At 37.0% G+C, this 17,597-nt stretch overlaps 1 protein-coding gene across 5 annotated transcripts in view; it reads right to left on the bottom strand.

Moving 5' to 3' along the window:
• SLC44A1 (solute carrier family 44 member 1) overlaps positions 1–17,597 on the bottom strand; it is a 196,416-nt gene that overhangs the window by 67,037 nt on the left and 111,782 nt on the right. For all 5 annotated transcript variants that reach the window (XR_010148599.1, XM_009457052.5, XM_054658915.2 and 2 more), the window contains exons 6-12: positions 16,088–16,257; positions 14,037–14,126; positions 11,140–11,279; positions 9,445–9,631; positions 7,721–7,886; positions 6,805–6,961; positions 6,013–6,096 (exon numbers count right to left, since the gene is read on the bottom strand). Coding sequence is in view for 4 of the 5 variants with exons in the window: in XM_009457052.5 (XP_009455327.4) it covers positions 6,013–6,096; positions 6,805–6,961; positions 7,721–7,886; positions 9,445–9,631; positions 11,140–11,279; positions 14,037–14,126; positions 16,088–16,257 (994 nt within the window). In the remaining variant the exon portion in view is untranslated. The remainder of the gene's footprint in view (positions 1–6,012; positions 6,097–6,804; positions 6,962–7,720; positions 7,887–9,444; positions 9,632–11,139; positions 11,280–14,036; positions 14,127–16,087; positions 16,258–17,597) is intronic.

The following is a 17,597-nucleotide window of genomic DNA, read 5'->3' on the forward strand; positions in this document are numbered from 1 at the left end:
TGCTGGCATGCGCCTGTAATCCCAGCTACTCCGAGGCTGAGGCAGGAGAATTGCCTGAACCAGGGAGGTGGAGGTTGCAGTAAGCTGAGATCGCGCCACTGCACTCCAGCCTGGACCACAGAGTGAGACTCCATCTCCAAAAAAAGAAAAATAAAACAGAAATACAGTATGATTTTGATATATAGAATTCCATCATACAAATGGGGAAGTTTATTATCATCCGAATATTATTACTATATTATGTTTGCAAGTCTTTTTATCTCAAAAACTAAAATACAGAACATCTTAAAGAAATCATACTAAGTGTTTCTGTTAGCATCCACCTGCTTCTTGCTCCCTTATATTGTCATCTGTCAGTGCTTCTTATCAGGTAAAAGACAGCAGGCACCACACAGTTAACTACCTAACTGCAGTGGTCCAAGTGTTTTTTTTCCATCTTCTACAAAAGCTTCTTTTGAAATACTCTGCCAAGTGCCTCAATGAAGTAAAAATAAACTATGCTTTTGATCTTGTGTAACATTAACCTTGCTGAAAAACGATGAAGAAGAACTGCCCCAGCCAGTTCTATTCTGAAAGAACACAGATTGGTTCCCAGTTCACACCAGTTTCCTAAGTACTCACAAAAACACCCAGTTAACAATTTATTCTATAGCAGGGGTGGTCAACCTACCACCTGCAGGCCATATCTGGCCTGCCGATTACTTTTTTTTTTTGAGATGGAGTCTCACTCTGTCGCCCAGGCTGAAGTGCAGAGGCACGATCTCAGCTCACTGCAAGCTCTGCCTCCCGGGTTCACACCATTCTCCTGCCTCAGCCTCCCGAGTAGCTGGGACTACAGGCACCCGGCTAATTTTTTGTATTTTTAGTAGAGACGGGGTTTCACCGTGTTAGCCAGGATGGTCTCGATCTCCTGGCCTCGTGATCCGCCCTCCTTGGCCTCCCAAAGTGCTGGGATTACAGGCGTGAGCCACCGCACCCGGCCTGCCAATTACTTTTGTAAATAAAGTTTTACTGGCACACAACTGTGCTCATTGTTTACATATTGTCTATGGCTGCTTTCATGCTACGGTGATGGAACTGTGCAGTCGTGAAAGATCCTGTGTGGCCCACAAAGCCAAAAATATTTACTCTCTGGTCCCTCACAGAGAAAGCTTGCTGACCTCCTGTTCTAGAGTACTGCCAAGGATTAATATCAACCTCATCTACTCACTCATCTACTGTATGTGGAACCCACCCTCTTACTGGAAATACAAACCACATTTGCTCATTTCAAGTTTTAGTAACTTCCTCCACAACTTCCAATCTTTCAGCATCTTTCACTGTAATTCTTCAGTTCAACAATTTAATTGACAAAGGTCTTCAGTGATCTGGGATATAACTCCTTTGAAGAGAAATACCTTATTTCCCACATTCTAAGATATAATCAAGAGACTAATGAGCCAGTTATTCATAACAAGTTTTCAGGAGAAAATATCCTACCATAATAAATACACATATTGATTATGAGATGCATCCTGATGCTAAATAGCTTCATAATGTCTAGAATCAAGGAAATTGGACAACCCATTTAAATCAACTAGGTACTAGCTTATGTTCACTCCCACCCTCAATGGGAACAACTCACTCTTAACTACAGTGTTCTGCCCTTTCCAGTTTACCATGAATTTCCTTGAGACGGAAGCAAGAAAGGACCCACACGTCTCCATTCTCTCTCCTCTGTTATCATCAGACCAGCTTACATGAGGAGAATGCCCAACACTTCCAAACTAAACTATAAAAGCTTTTTTGTTTCCCTCATTAGTTTTTAGAAGCTTCATTTCATTTGAGAATTATTATTATTCCTCTTTTGCTTCTTTCTTATCACCCTACCCTGCCCCATTCCATCTGCTTTTAGGGCAGAAGTCTATTTGTTTGTAGATAAGCAGCAATAATTTCTTTTCTCCACCCCTCTGAGAAATTTCTGTGAGGGTCGAATGTCCAGAAATTTAGCCTTTTAAAAGGCAATATTTCTATGGATCTATGCAATTCCTTTGTATTCAACCCAACTGAAAAAAAGTAGGTGGATATTTTGCAAGCTCTTTCACTCACTCCCAAGGTAGGAAGATGAACTGGATACACAAAGGTCAAGATGACCTCTTCAGGAAGAAAAATGTGCTGCAGATCACAGCAGGCAAATGAAAATTCCCTCCTTTTCTATACTTCCTAGTCTAAAATAATTCTTGCTTAAGTTCTTAAGAATTTCGGAGTCCTTTGTGGCTTTCCCTGATAACTATTCTCTGAGCTTTCTTCAGACTTCTTGGTTGAGATTTTTAGAGTCCACCCACCTTCTCAGACAGCCTTCCTTATGTGGAGTTAAACTGCCCACAGACAGACATCACTGATTAACATTTAGCCCACGCTCAACATTTGCTTGGGCAGGACACAAGCTTGAGAATATTCAACCCCCAGGAGCAAGGTGAAGGATGACCACCATCCAGGAATCTTTTTAAAGGATGCCTGTTAGCCTACGCAATCCCTGGTTGTACTTTTGTGTGATGGGATATAGTTAAAAAGTACTGATCATGTGAAAGAAAATATGTTAGGGCAGAGGGTCACCATGCATGGAACAGGCCTGTGTGGCCATCTGTCCCAGAATACAACTTCTTCATTTTCACATCTTCTTTCCTTTCTCTAGTGAAGGACCCAGAAATTCTCTTAAAGTTTAAAATATTCACATAATGACTCACTTAATAGGGGCAAGCTACACAACAATGCTAAGGGAATATAGGGTATGTGCAGTTCTGTGTGGATTCGTATAAATTAAATAAATGAAAGGGTAATTACAATTATTCCTTTCTTATTTGAGGCAAAGGGGAGAAGGGGAATGCTATGGTCTGAATGTTTGTGTCTTCTCAAAGTTGGTATGTTGAAACATAGTCAGCAAGGTAATGGTATTAGTAGGTAGGGTCTTCAGGAGGTGATTAGGTCATGAGGGCTCTACTCTCATGAATGGATTAGTGCCCTTATTTAAAAAAATACCCCAAAGAGCTGTTTTGTCTCTTCCACCATGTGAAGTCACAGCAAGAAAGCACCATCTCTGAACCAGGAAACAGGCCCGCACAAACCACTGAATTTGCTGGTGCCTTGATCTTGGATTTCCCAGCCTCTAGAACTATTGGAATAGTTCTCATCAACTACATAACTATGAAAAATAAATTTCTGTTGTTTAGAAGCCACCTAGTGTATGGTATTTTGTTATAGAAGCCTGAACAGATTAAGACAGGGCACAAAGTCAAACCCATACTGTAGGCTTTATCTAATTTTGTTCTAAATTCTTAGACTTTTTCAAGGTAATAAAAATTACAAGTGTGTTGCAAATCTTAATTTCAACAGGCTTTCTTTCTTTCTTTTTTCTTGACAGAGTCTCACTCTGTTGCCCAGGCTGGAATGCAATGGCTCAATCTCGGCTCACTACAACCTCTGCCTCCCAGGTTCAAGCGATTCTCCTGCCTCAGCCTCCGGAGTAGCTGGGACTACAGGCACGAGCCAGCACACCTGGCTAATTTTTGTATTTTTAGTAGAGATGGGGTTTCACCATGTTGGCCAAGATGGTCTTGAACTCCTGACCTCAAATGATCCACCTGCCTCGGCCTCCAAAAGTGTTGGGATTACAGGCGTGAGCCACCGTGCCTGACCTCAATAGATTTTCTTTAAAAACATAATTGTCGTAGTTTACAGAATGAATCATTACAATTTGAGATGTCTGCATATTTTCTATAATAAACCATATTTTTGTTTGCTTACACCACTCAGAAATGTATATATATTTATATGTATATAAGTGTGATATAATGGCAGCAGTGTGATATACTGGAAAGAGCGAGGCAAAATGATCTGAAAACTTCTTCCACCTTTAGGTCTCGTGATTTGCTACAAGATGCCAGTCTCAATTTTCTCATCTATGAAACAGATGAGAAAATAATGCTAGCCTTACAGAGTTGTGTTGACCACATTTCAAATGTGGCATTTCCTATGAGCCCAGGAGATATGAAGCTCTGCAGGTGATCAGTCCCCACATTGTAGCACTTTGTATTCCCAAATAGAACTACAAAGTATGAGTTCAGAATAACTCTCCCTAAGCCTTTCCTCACATGTTTGATTTACTACTATTTTAATGTTCCACTTAAAACTTCAAACATCATGCCTACGAAATGCTGATCCAAAATGGACAAAACCTGTAAAAAAAAAAAAAAAAAAAGACCAACATCTCAGGGTTGTTGGTACTAAATCACTGACTAATGTTTAGCTTGGGATATGCTGAAAACCTTCCATTTGTTAACCTTTTATCGACTATCTTGATATCATATGACTTGTTTTCTTCCTTCAGTATAACTGCACATCTCCTTTTCAGGATTTTTATAGTTTTGTATCACCCTGTTAGTCTTTTTGAGTCTAAATATTCACTAATATAATTAACAGTTCATTCAGAAAACACTTAAAGACCACCTATTGTATACTGGGCACTGTGCTAGCTTCTGAGGAGACCAAGAAAAAGAAGAACTTTACTTTAAAGGAGCTAGAAGTTTAAAGGTAAAGTTAACAGATAACTTCAATATAGTGTTGTTAGTATTTGAATACTAAGGTATGACCTCAGCTTCTAACTCTGCTGAGTTAGAAGCTCAGCAGAGGGCCTGGGGTGAAGAGGGATGGCTTCTTGGAGGTGACGCTCAGGCAGAATCATTAAGATTCAGTAGGAACTAGTCAGATTCCAGGCACATTTGGAAAACTGCAAAAGCAAAAGGTGCCTGGGGGTACGGCAGTAGGATTGAGACTAGAGATCTGGGCTTAGCACATCTCTCTGAGGATAAGCTATTTAGTGATGGGTATAAAAATGCAATCATGATCATCTTTAGTGTATCCATCACCTTTCTGATAAAGATGACTTGGCCTCAAACCAATTTTAAAGAACACAATTTTTCAGGTTGTTATGGCCTTACTAATTATTTTAAGAATGAGCTTCCAAACACTTGTACATCCATAGGGAATATTATGACCTATAAGAATGTATTTTGCTAATGAAACATCATACCTACTTTCTCATACTAACCATAGAACCCAATAAAGCAAAGTCCAGGCATGCTCAATACCATGGGCATAGAACTATCAACCTGTGACTATCTTGGAGTGAATGGAAAGTGCAATGCTACTCTTCAGTCACTTAGCAGTAAATGGTGAGAAAGTCAATTTTATCTCTGGCCTATTAGATGAGGGCATTAATACATTAGAATTGATTTTTAAGGAATGGAAAAGTAACTTAAAAAAATAAAGAAAAGAAGGAAGGAGTGCCCCACAGAGACTCCCAGATCCTCAGATATAGAAAGATAGAGGACTAACCCATTCCCCTAGGCCCTTTTATCCTATAAATATCAATTCTTCCATTCAACCTTATAAGTAGTACTTCCTTTGATAACATTTCCCAGGCCAATATCATAGTGTTTAGCAGTTGGGTAAAAAAAAAAAAAAAAAGTATCAGCATAGAGAGCACACTAGTTCGAATGATAGTAGCTAGTTGCAAAGAGGGATAAAGTGTCACAACAGCTTTACAATGAAGTTTTCAAACAACATTTTTAAAAAGGAAAGGGTAATCATAGCCACAGTAGTCAGATTCTTAGGGAAAACTTAAAAAATGAAGGAATGTGAATTAAGGGATGAGAGATAAATGTTTTTCCTGAAAGACGAACCAGAGTGATGTTTTATCTATTTATTAAAATAAAAATAATAACATATGTAACAAATCTGTACATGTACTCCCTAAACCTAAAAGTTGGGAAAAATTAAAATAATAATGAGCCTTGGTAAGCATATACATTAATTTAAAAAATAAGAATGATTGAAATAGACATACTTTATCAAGGTACAATGTACAATACCACAAGAAAAACATAACATCTTTCAATTAAGTTTATCTTGGGAGAAGAAACAATGAACCTATCTTTGAAAGTAAATATTAGATTTATTTTTAAAATATTTTACCTGATTTAAATAATTTAGGCACTTTTCAAGACACCAAAGGCAACAAATGCAAGATTTCAGCACACATCGTGCACAAGCATTTTCCTGGATGGGGGAAAAATGGAAATAATAAAAAAACCAAAGAATCAAACTGTCACATAGAAGACTTCAAACGTTAGAAAAATAAATAAAAATTTAAAAATCACAATTTATGCTTCAAAGCCTCCATACTTGTCCACTTCCTCCTTAAAACATAATGACTAAATTATTTTTAATAAGTTCAATTAAATATTTATTTAGTCTCTACTGCATATACAGTGACGTTTATAACACCTGCAAGGAACTTACAATCTAGTAGGAGAAAAAAAAATACCAAACACAAAAAAGGTTAGAATCAGCATATAGTATAGATACTAAGTGTTATGAGAGTGGAGAACAAAGAGACAGCATTATTTGGGAGATGGGAGGAATCAGGAAAGGTTTCTACAAAGGGGTAGAATTTGAGCTAAACTATGTTGAAGTGCATGTTATTCCCACAGTCAAGGATAGGGAAGAAGTTCTAAGGAGGAAGGTATTGAGTCAACAGAGAGGAAGAGCAGCACAGGATACTTCTAGTTACTAGTGACTGGATGAATTTTGCCAGAGCATATGGAGTGCATGAGTGGGAGACAAGGGAGAAGGGCTGGATTTTGCCTTGTAAAGACTTTGAAGAAAACACAACTTTGTATTTAACATTATTGGGTGCTTTACTACATGCAGAACTGAGGTCTGGAATGTGCCCACAGAAAGTACAGAAATGCATTTTCCCCTTACCTTTCCTTTGAGCTGACTGTGAATATACATAAGGATCATTCGCGGAATTTTGACTAATGTGATAATGAAAGACCCTTTTGCCACCGTACCTAGGTGGTAACGAATAAGGCGATTTACTGATGCCAAAATAGGTGTAAATGGCAAATTCCTTTTATCCCTATTTAAAAAATGACCAAAAAGACAATTAAAACAAAGCCTAGATCAGGATGGAAACACAGGTATGGTTTACAGTCCAATGCAGTGAAAAAAAAAATCAGCTCATCATTCTTATTTTAGCTTTATGACAAAATGGCCAAGTGATATATAACTATTACAAATGCTACAGACATCCTATATAAAATTAATGTCATTGCTCTATGGTAGTTTGGTGGGGTTCTGATGCTCTAATACTTCAGGTTAAATAAAACTGTGCTCTGAAAGCTTTTATTAGTGAATACTTATGGGGTTATCAGAAAACAGAATTTAAAAAGATGTTAAATTTAGACTTGGCATCTAATTATAATAGAAAATTATGAGACCTAAACTTTCATATTTGGCTCTAAAGTTAGCAAAGGGAACTCACACTTGTTCCAGTCTAAACGAACGAAAAAGACTTGTTGTCCTTTGATGGACTTTTATATAAAGCAAAAGTACATATGGCACCACTATAAGATTTATTCTTCTGCTAAATACAATTCGTGACATCGCAATAAATTTTATGAGACAACTGCAGAAAAGTATAAGGAATAAAACAACAATCTCTCATTTGACCACCTCCCAGAATTATCAACTATATATAACACTCTGTCATATTCATTTCTAATTCTTTTGTTAAAGAAATGAAACTCCTGCCAGCCCGTCTGATTCCCTTCCCCTCCAGCCTGCGGACACCATCCCTTAGATGAACTTGAGTTTTCTAATAACAACAAATTCTTACCTAGTAAAATAGTATGTTACCACAGCTCCTGCCACTGTCATCTGCTGACATGCTAGAATAAATTCACTGATCCAAATCAGGCCCACCACATGGTACCACCACATGTACTGCAGAGGCCCAGAAATTTTGAACTCCACAAAGCCTTGCTCATTCTGAACAGGACTGCCTAGGAAAATATCAAGGAAGGAAAGAAGAAGCACATAAAGTACAAATCCAGAAATACGGCAGTTAAGTAGAAGGCAATAGGTCCCTACCCCAAGCCACAAACCTTCTGATCCGTGTGGTATTTCATAAAGGGACAAAAATAACTATCACTTGAAAAGTTGTGAAATTAAGAATTGTACTATTATGCATTTTGATGTCCTCAAAGGCATCACATAAAGCTTTTAAAAGTTGTTCTATTTAATAAAACTCTTCTTATATTATCAATTATTTAGTTTAAGCATGAATTTTCAAACACTTCAGGTTTTTTCAAGACCTATTATTTATCCAATCATTACAGATTTCTTAGCAAAGTACAGAAATTATTATTATATTCAGTTGCTAAGTGTGTGTGCTGAATGGGCAGATAAGTTACATAGTTACATAAAAGTTTACTATCCTTATGATACTCTTTACAATTAGTTCCATTTAAGCTTAACCTTTGATATTCAGTACGGCTGTAAGAAAGTCTGAGTGTCTAACTATGAACTATATCATCACTTGGAGCTCTAGCTAGGGTCAGATCATTTCGAAACCAGAAAATCCCAAGGAAGTAAGTAGATCCTTGGCTATACCTGGGATTTGAGGTAACTCCTGAGTGACATTGCATTCACTGGTTCATCTTAGAATGAATCTAAATGTCTGAGTCAGTATTGGAACTTACTTCAAATTCATGATCATTTCAAAATTAGAGTGCAATTTCAGGCCTTCCCTGATCTAGACTTACATTGCTAGGATGTTCTAAAAAATCATGAATATGGGCTGGGCACGCTGGCTCACGCCTGTAATCCCAGCACTTTGGGAGGCCGAGGTGGATGGATCACATGAGGCCAGGAGTTGGAGAGCAGCCTGGGCAACATGGAGAAACCCTGTCTCTACTAAAGATACAAAAATTAGCCAGGCATGGTGGTGCATACCTGTAGTGCCAGCTGCTCGGGAGGCTGAGGCAGGAGAATCGCTTAAACCTGGGAGGCTGAGGTTGCAGTGAGCTGAGATCACACCACTGCACTCCAGTTTGTGTGACAGAGAGACACTCTGTCTCAAAAAAAAAAAAAAAAAAAGGCCAGGTGCGGTGGTTCACGCCTATAATCCCAACACTTTGGGAGGCCAAGGCAGGCCTCCTGACCTGATCATGAGGTCAGGAGTTCGAGACCAGCCTGGCCAATATGGTGAAACCCTGTCTCTACTAAAAATACAAAAATTAGCCAGGCATGGTGGCATGTGCCTGTAGTCCCAGCTACTCAGGAGGCTGAGGCAGAAGAATCACTTGAACCCGGGAGGCGGAGGTTGCAGTGAGCCAAGAGAGTGCCACTGCACTCCAGCCTGGGTGACAGAGCAAGACTCTGTCTCAAAAAAAAAAGATGAATATGAAGTAGGTTGTTGAGGAGCCATAACCACTACAAGTTCTGATGGCTATTGGACCTTCATCAACAAATGTCTGAAGAATTACCTCTCTCTGATGTTCTAAAATACTGGAATGCAAATCACGTTTGTCACTAAGAGAAAGAAGCTTATCTTCTTACCGGTAGTGCCAAGAAAAAGAAGTGTCATGATCCAGTACACCCAAAACAAGACAAGAGCAAAGAAAGTCCAGAAGGGTTGGAAGACTAGCAGTGGCAAGTGAATGAAGACCTTGCCAGCTACGTGGAACAAGGCGATGGTAAGAGCAACACGTTTGCGCATAACCAACATTATCAGGAATAAGATCACCTGTATGGAGAGAATGGTTTCAGTTATTATGATAAGTAGTGAAAACAGAAACCGAAAATAGTAGAAATTTTTAACATAACCCTTCAGCCCCAAACCTGGAGGTAGCATTCTTTGAATTTCAATAATATTTTATCAGTAAGTATCTCTCTTGCAATATTTATTGTCAATTTTATATTATGGTTACCAAGTGACCTTTAAAGCAAAACATAAAAGGATTTCTCAACTTATTAATACATTCTAGATTTTTTTTCCTTTTCCCTTTGCCACTCATTATGAATCAAAACATACTGTCAGTCAGGATGAGACTCTTTATTTATTTAAACAGATACACCACAAAAACGAGGTTTTTATTTGTATCTTCCTTATTAGACCAACAGCTCCTTAAAAGTGGGATCTGTGTCAGATTCACCCTTTGCCTCCTCCCACCCCCACATCCCATCTTCAGCAGCTGGCACGGCAAATTGTACCTAAAATGAGATTTCATTCATATTTTGTTGTAATATCTGTACAACAATAACTAACAAATATCTTTTGGCACCAATGGTTTTATGATGGCTTTATTTTTTGTTTCTGATGCTCAATAAAAAGCTTGGGATTGCTCTTAGAAGTAGACTGATTTTTTTTCTTTTTTCAGAGAGAAGACGATGATGAACCAAAGGTATACATATAAATTATTTAACCACATGTTAATTGGTAATTTTATTGCTTAATACCTAAGCAGCAAATCTCACACACACACACACACACACACACACACGCACACACACACACGCACGCACACACACGCACACACAAACACACATATATATTTTGGAGACAAGGTCTCACTCAGTTGCCCAGGCTGTAATGCAGTGACACAATCATGGCTCAAGTGACCCTCCCACCTCTGCCTCCCGAGTAGCTGGGACCACAGATGCACACCACCATGCTCAGCTGATTTTAATTTTTTGTGAAGACAGGGTCTCACTATCTTGCCCAGGTTGGTCTAGAACTCGTGGGCTCAAGTGATCCTCCCACTTCAGTCTCCCAAAGTGCTTGCATTATAGGCATAAGCCACTGTACCTGACCACACCTATATTTTTGAAATAACGCCATAAAGTTAAATGAAAAGTTTGAAAGACAAATGGAAAGATAATTAGCGAACAAGTAAATGGAATGATATATTTTTTAACATACTTTTTTACAGTAAAGGGAACCATTTTTAAAAAGTAATTATCTTATGACAATAAGAAATATGTTCTTGTAAGCAAATGGTAGTGTAAATATTCTAGGTGAAAATCCTCTCTCAAAAAGCAGACAGGGTAGAAAAAATGTTTCATCAAATAGCACTCATCCATGAGGGAAGCCTTCAAGAGACTTTTTAGTGTTTCATACACTATGGCACAGAGATATTATCTACTGGAGATCAGGGTTAGGAATGCAAAAGCTAGATTTGAGTTTCTGCTCCATTAATGATCTCCTGCAAACAAAAACACAAAACCGAAAGACACGCCAAAGCCTAAACTCACTGTGAACACTGTAGCTGAAATGGCATAAATGAGGAGCGCCCGAAGATTGTCTTCAGCTATCTGAAGCTGCTCAGGAGTAACAGTTTCTTTGGGAGACCTTCTTTGCTTTGCATACAGCCACCATAGTACACCTGTGCCTCCTGGAGACAAAAGACCCAATTGTTAATGCAATAATTAGGATAAGAAAATGTGTAACATAAATTCTCAATTTTCTTGACCCTTCCTACAGATCATCATGGGACTAATGCAGTGACAATCCATTTGGCTGGGAAGTATATAGCTATAACTTTTTGCCAGCATAAAGAAAGTGTCCATTGCTCTATTATCATCCTCCACATTAAGCATTTATAAATCCTTCAGTGTATCAAATAAGCTTCCTTCAAATGTATTTATTATTGACTATGAAGCTAAGAGCGAGCCAGTAGAAACATACACCCCTGACAGGAATTGATCACAAAGAAAGAGCCTCAGCATTTAAGCTGAGGAGGCTGGAGGAAGGAAATAAGCATCACAGAAAACATCAATGAAGCTTAAAGAGGGCAAGGATCTTCTCTGTTGTACTCATCACAGATACCTCTGTGACTTGCACTGACACAGTAATGCAGTTGATTAAGTATTTGTACAATGAATAAATGCAAATCAAAAGAACAGTTCCCACCAAAGGGAGGAACAAAGAGGAAATCTCTGAAAGTGGTGGGTGCCAGGGATGAGCATTTTTAAATCTCCAACACCGGTTGAGACATTCAAAGAACCAGACTGAAGAGGGAGACAAACCTACCTCCACATATGAGAGCTGACTTATATACCTACTTTCAACCCATTCAGCATTTTGAATGCTACAGCACCTATTGTTCTAGCTGGAGATAGAACAGTAAACAAAGCCAAGTTCTTACTCTTGCTGCTCATGGAACTTATATAATAATAGGGAAACAAAAAAATAAGAAAACAAGGAAAAATACAGTATATTAAGTCTAAAGAAAAAATGATCTCCTGGTAAGAAGGATATAGAGTGTCTGGGTAGGGAAAGCTTTGCAATTTTATATAAGATGGGTAAGCAAGGCCTCACTGGTATTAGTAAGATGATATCTGAGCAACGGTATCAAAGACAGAGAGCAATCTATGACACTATCTAAGGAAAGAGTGTCCCAGGCAAAGTTCAAAGAGACTGAGGTAGAACCATGCCTAGTATGAGAGAAAGAAGACCATTGTGGCTACTGCAATGAGCAATGCGGAAAGTGGTAGAGATGTGGGCAGAGAGGTAGCTGCGGACCAGACCACACTGTAAGGCCTTGTAGATCACAGTGAAAAAATGGATGATTCAGAGTAGAGACATGCGTGTGTGTGGCTGATATGATAAATGTCTGGGATATAAAAAACTGAAGTAAAGTCGATGTACATCAACACCTGCACTCAAGAGTTAATGAGGTCAAAGGCAAATTCCATTACCTATTTGTTGGCAAATACCAAGTACAAATTTTCCATCTGTTGAAGAGAAGGAAACAAATCAAAACTACCAGAAATTGGTGAAAAACATTTTAGAGCAAGGGAATGTTTCCATTTTGAAGTCTTGCAGGCACAAGAAAATTGTCTGGAAAAATGTTTAATATATTCAGAAAATGGAAGAAAATATGTTTCCTACATACAGAAATGAATTATAGGAGAAAAGCTGAAGTTAAAAAAATAGAATGAAATTGAAATAATGATGTCAAGGAGGAAGCTGTTCACAATAGCCATGGTAGACAGTATTTATTATTAAAATTTAAATTTGTATTAGGAACTGTGCTAAGTCCTTTATAGATGTGATCTAATTTAATCATTATAACACTATTCATATCTAGAGTTTTAAAGTTTTGTCTAATTCTGAATCTTAATTAAATTTGCCTATGATCTTTTGGGGGAATCTTTTTCAATTCTGAAATTTTTTATTTCTGTATTTGATTATTGTTTCTGTTCCATTGGTTTTTTTCTCCTAAGGTCATTGTTTATTCTTCTGCTGTCATCTTCTAACTTAACAGTTTACTTTTTTGGTAATTTTCCTTTACATTCAGGAAGACTTCTTCAAATTTATTTCCAAATAACTGATTTAGTTTTCCTTACTAGCAGTTCTGTACTACTTTATGGAAGAAGGACCAGTAGTTCCTACTAAAACTAGTCCAGGAAAACGTAAATGTAAATATAATTATAAAAGTTTTTAAGGCAAAGATAAACAAGAGTTTTAAAAAGATACAGCAGGTGAAAGCAATATTTTAACTTTAATTATAACCCGAGTACAAAAGCTCAGACTATTTAACAAGGGCGAAAAGTGGGAGGGAGCAGAAGAGAGTAGGGGATGAAAGGAAGGAAAGTTTATGTTAAATTTAAGGGAGGCAGGGAAGAACTCAACATATATCATCTTATTTCTGACTTTAATAATCACAGTAGTCTAAAGAATATTTTCTGAAAACAACTGTGGAAGTGAAAATGTAACGTATACCATCAAAACAAGGGTGAAGATAACCAAAGAAAACATAGTTCGTGTAGCAAAGAGAGAAAACAAGAAAGAATGAATTTCAAGAAAGACAGAACAGATGAGAACAGTAAGACCAAACATACCAGTGAAGATGATAAATGTAATGAGAACAAATTCCATTACTAAAAGGTTTCATATTCAGCTGGTAAAATTTAACTGCGTATGTTTATATACATATGCATAGAAAAAAGGTCTCAACTTCAAATGCCAACAGTGATGAAATGAGGGGAGGGGCAAATATAATTATAAGAAATTTTAAGGCAAAAATTAACAGTCTTCCTTGAAGATATAGCTTGTGAAAATATAATTTATTTTCTTCTTTATATTTCTATTTTCTACCAAAGTAGTTAAGAGGCTGAGGTAGAAAACAAAGAAATAAATAGCTTACCAAGTGAACCGAGTATGACCAGAATCGTTAAGATCCACACAAGTACTCTTGATATATACCTGATTATCACCATCAAAATCATGGATAGAACTGCAGGGAAGATAGAGAACATATAGAATATTATTTGAAAATGCAGGTAAATATAAATAAAAACGCTTTAAATGGTTGCTTTTTTCCCCAGGGAAATAATCTGTTGCTATTGACCACAATTTAGATAAGGAAGGAAACTAGCTGCTGTTGTATTTGACTCTGCTACCTGTACCACTTAAATAGCATCACTCAAAACCAAAGTCACCTAACCGTGGGTTTATAAACTACAGAAAAAAATACATGCAAATGCACATGGTGACTCAAAAACAGCACAAGACTGTTGTGGATTCACCACGGGGAAGACATCAGACATGCAAACATACATGCCAGCACACAAAGTGTAGAGAATGACATGTCATGTTGGTGACAAGAAAAATTACTACACATAGACAGAGATCAGTTAAATTAGGAGCTACGCTTTATTGAGTAATCTATGTATTTCAGGAGCAACTAACTTCTCTGACAGTCAGTCAAGAAGCTAAATGCCATCTTATCCTTTTCTGGCTGTTTCTCCTCTAGAACTCCAAAGGATGGTCCGACTCTGTGGAATAACATCCTGAAGCCTACTATGGCCGAATTTCCTCTGTCTAATTTCTCAACTGAGGTCAGGGGTCCCAGGTGAGGAGACCTTCCTCAAAAAGGAGCAAAGCTGTTTGAGTTATACAGCCAGTTCTTCTACCTGCCCCAAGCTAAATCCGATGTGCTATAATCCTGAGTAAAAATCTTAAAGAAGAAAGGAAAGATTTAACCCTTGCATGGGAAATATGTTTCTGAAATAATAATTTATAAATTTCTTAATTATCTAAAGGCCCATTCCACAAACAAATGAACAAATATTTTTAAAGTTTATATTACACTCTTAAGCCTCAAAAGAGAATCATTCTAATAAAAAATAGAATTCTGATGGCGTAGCATTATTGGCACTATTTTTTAATTGGATCTTTAGTTTTTGGTTAAAGTTTTAACTATTTCAAAAACCAAATAATTTTGATATAAAGCTAGACTAACAGTTAAGTTTCTTTGGGCCACTTGCAAAGCCAAATAAATGGTTGGGATTTGTGTCTAGGTAACATTATTAAGGTACTCACTTTTGCAATAAATGTACAGGAACCAAAAACAGATGGGAGCCTTTCAAATATCACAGAAATAGATTTTCATATGGACAGCATTATTTCAATTGAGTCAAGTACTACCTAAGCAAAAAGAAAATACTCTCTAATGACAGGAAAGACGGAAATACAGCTTGTATCTTCTCAATGGCTATAATTGTTAACAGGCATAAATACTAAGTTTACTTATATAATGAAATAGCTGTTGGTTCCTACCATAGTTTACTTCTCCCAACTAAGAAGGCCTATACATTCTGATAAGGTACATATAGTTCTAGAATAATATAGGGAGTTTTAATCTTGAAAATAACATTTTTGTTTGATTTATTATCTATTTATTGACTAGAAAACTCAGTGGCTAATAGGTGGAGATTTCCTAATTTTTCCAGCAATACACTGATACTATGCACTGTAGCAATGAAAAAAAATTACATACTTCCACAGTAATCTATCAGAAATCTATGTTCTTAGATGGGAATATATAAGAGAATATGTCGCCTCCTGTATAAGTAAATACACCTTTTAGGAATCATAACTAAAAACAGAGGGTTGTTGATTCATTAAAAGAAGCCTCCTGCTCTCATATTAAAGTAGCTATAGACTTAGTAAACAACGTTTGGGAAAACACTAGTTTTCTCCAATGAAAGAAAAAAAGAAGGGAATGAGTTTCAGATATATATACATACTTATATGTACATATTCTTAACTATATATAATCTGAAACAATGATTTTGGCTATGGGAAGTTAAACATTTTACAAGTATCCCCAGTTGTATTCATATTTTGGCTAAAAGACAAAACAGTCTTCTTCTGCAATACTATGCAATAGCTAATAATGAGAAAAACAATTACCTAGTGATAACAAGCAAAGTCCCAATATAATTTCTTTGCTGGTCATTACTCCACTAATCAGCCTGTGTAAGACACTATTGTCACTGACAAAGGTGATCAGGGCCTCTGCAAACTTGGCATAGCAGGAAATGTTCACAGGAGCACAGCGATGGAAGAATGGAATAGGTGCACTGGTGACACAAGAAAAAAAAATCAGAAAAAAAATTACTCCTACTTAATATAAATGCCACATCAAACACACAAATGAAAGGTGAATATGGCTGCAATACACTCCACCCTCCACACATCATTATGGGAGCTAAGAGCTGTGTGCTTAATGCTATGAGGATGACTGTCATGGGTAGTGATGCAAATCTTACCACAAGCCTTATCAAAGAGGGTGGAGTGCATGTTCCAACAGAAGACATTACCCTCCCCTTCTGAAAAGAAACGCACACACACACACACATACACACACAACTACCAAAAGCAAAACCAAACACTTAGAACTCCTTAGCCTGCACATCTACCAGTCAAGGGGCAGATGACAAAGCTTACAAACACATACTTTATTGAACTGAAAATGAATTTTTGCCATAAGCGATTTAAAAATAAAAAGCACATGCTTTTACTTGAAATGTGCCACCATTAATAGAATGTTTCCTCTAACAAAACAGCATACAAAATCTCAGATTAATAAAGGTGTTTACAGCATAAGCTTAATACCTCTCATATAAACAAAGTCATGCTGAGACATCAACAAACAGCGTAATAGGCAGCTATTTAAAACAGTAACCATGAGTACTAATATATGGAAATGCTTATAATGTAATAATATAAGGGGAAAAGTATATCTAATGTGATATCTCTGCATAAAAGATTACACATAATCATGAGAACAGAAAATAATTAACAAGTGAAAAATACTGGACTTGTTAGGATCACAGAATTCTGGGCTATTTTCTTTTTATCAGTTACTATTAATCTAAGATTATCTGTGTCTAAAAAGATGTAAAATAACCAATTACTTAGTCATTTATATTAGGCTTATATGGACTGAAACTTTTACTTGTGAAAGACTAGAGCTATGTGTAAACTGTGACATTAATCTGTTTTGTTACAACATGGTTCAACTTCTGAGAGGACAGTATACACTAATCAATAAGAGATTTTAAGCAAAGAACTACGAATATGCCTTTGGTTGTGATTTACTCGGATTCTATGAGAGCCATACGTATGTCCATGCATAAATACACACTTATATGTGCATTATGTTAAAATTTAGCCATCGTTAACGTGAATCCCACATTTCCAGAATTGTTCTTACAACTTTTTTTAAATGGTATCCATGAAAATATGTTCACAGAACTTTAAGTCCCAGCTACAACTACATTTTTAACTGGAATGATACAAATGTGTTCCTCAGTCTTGGTTGGCACTATATTTTGGTCCAATGAGCGGATAAAATTACATGGTTGGGCACTACAAGGTTTCTAATCTCAGCAAAGCAACTTTGTATGACCTGAAGCAA

Source organism: Pan troglodytes, chromosome 11, assembly GCF_028858775.2.
Source record: "Pan troglodytes isolate AG18354 chromosome 11, NHGRI_mPanTro3-v2.0_pri, whole genome shotgun sequence".
Taxonomy (NCBI): domain Eukaryota; kingdom Metazoa; phylum Chordata; class Mammalia; order Primates; family Hominidae; genus Pan; species Pan troglodytes.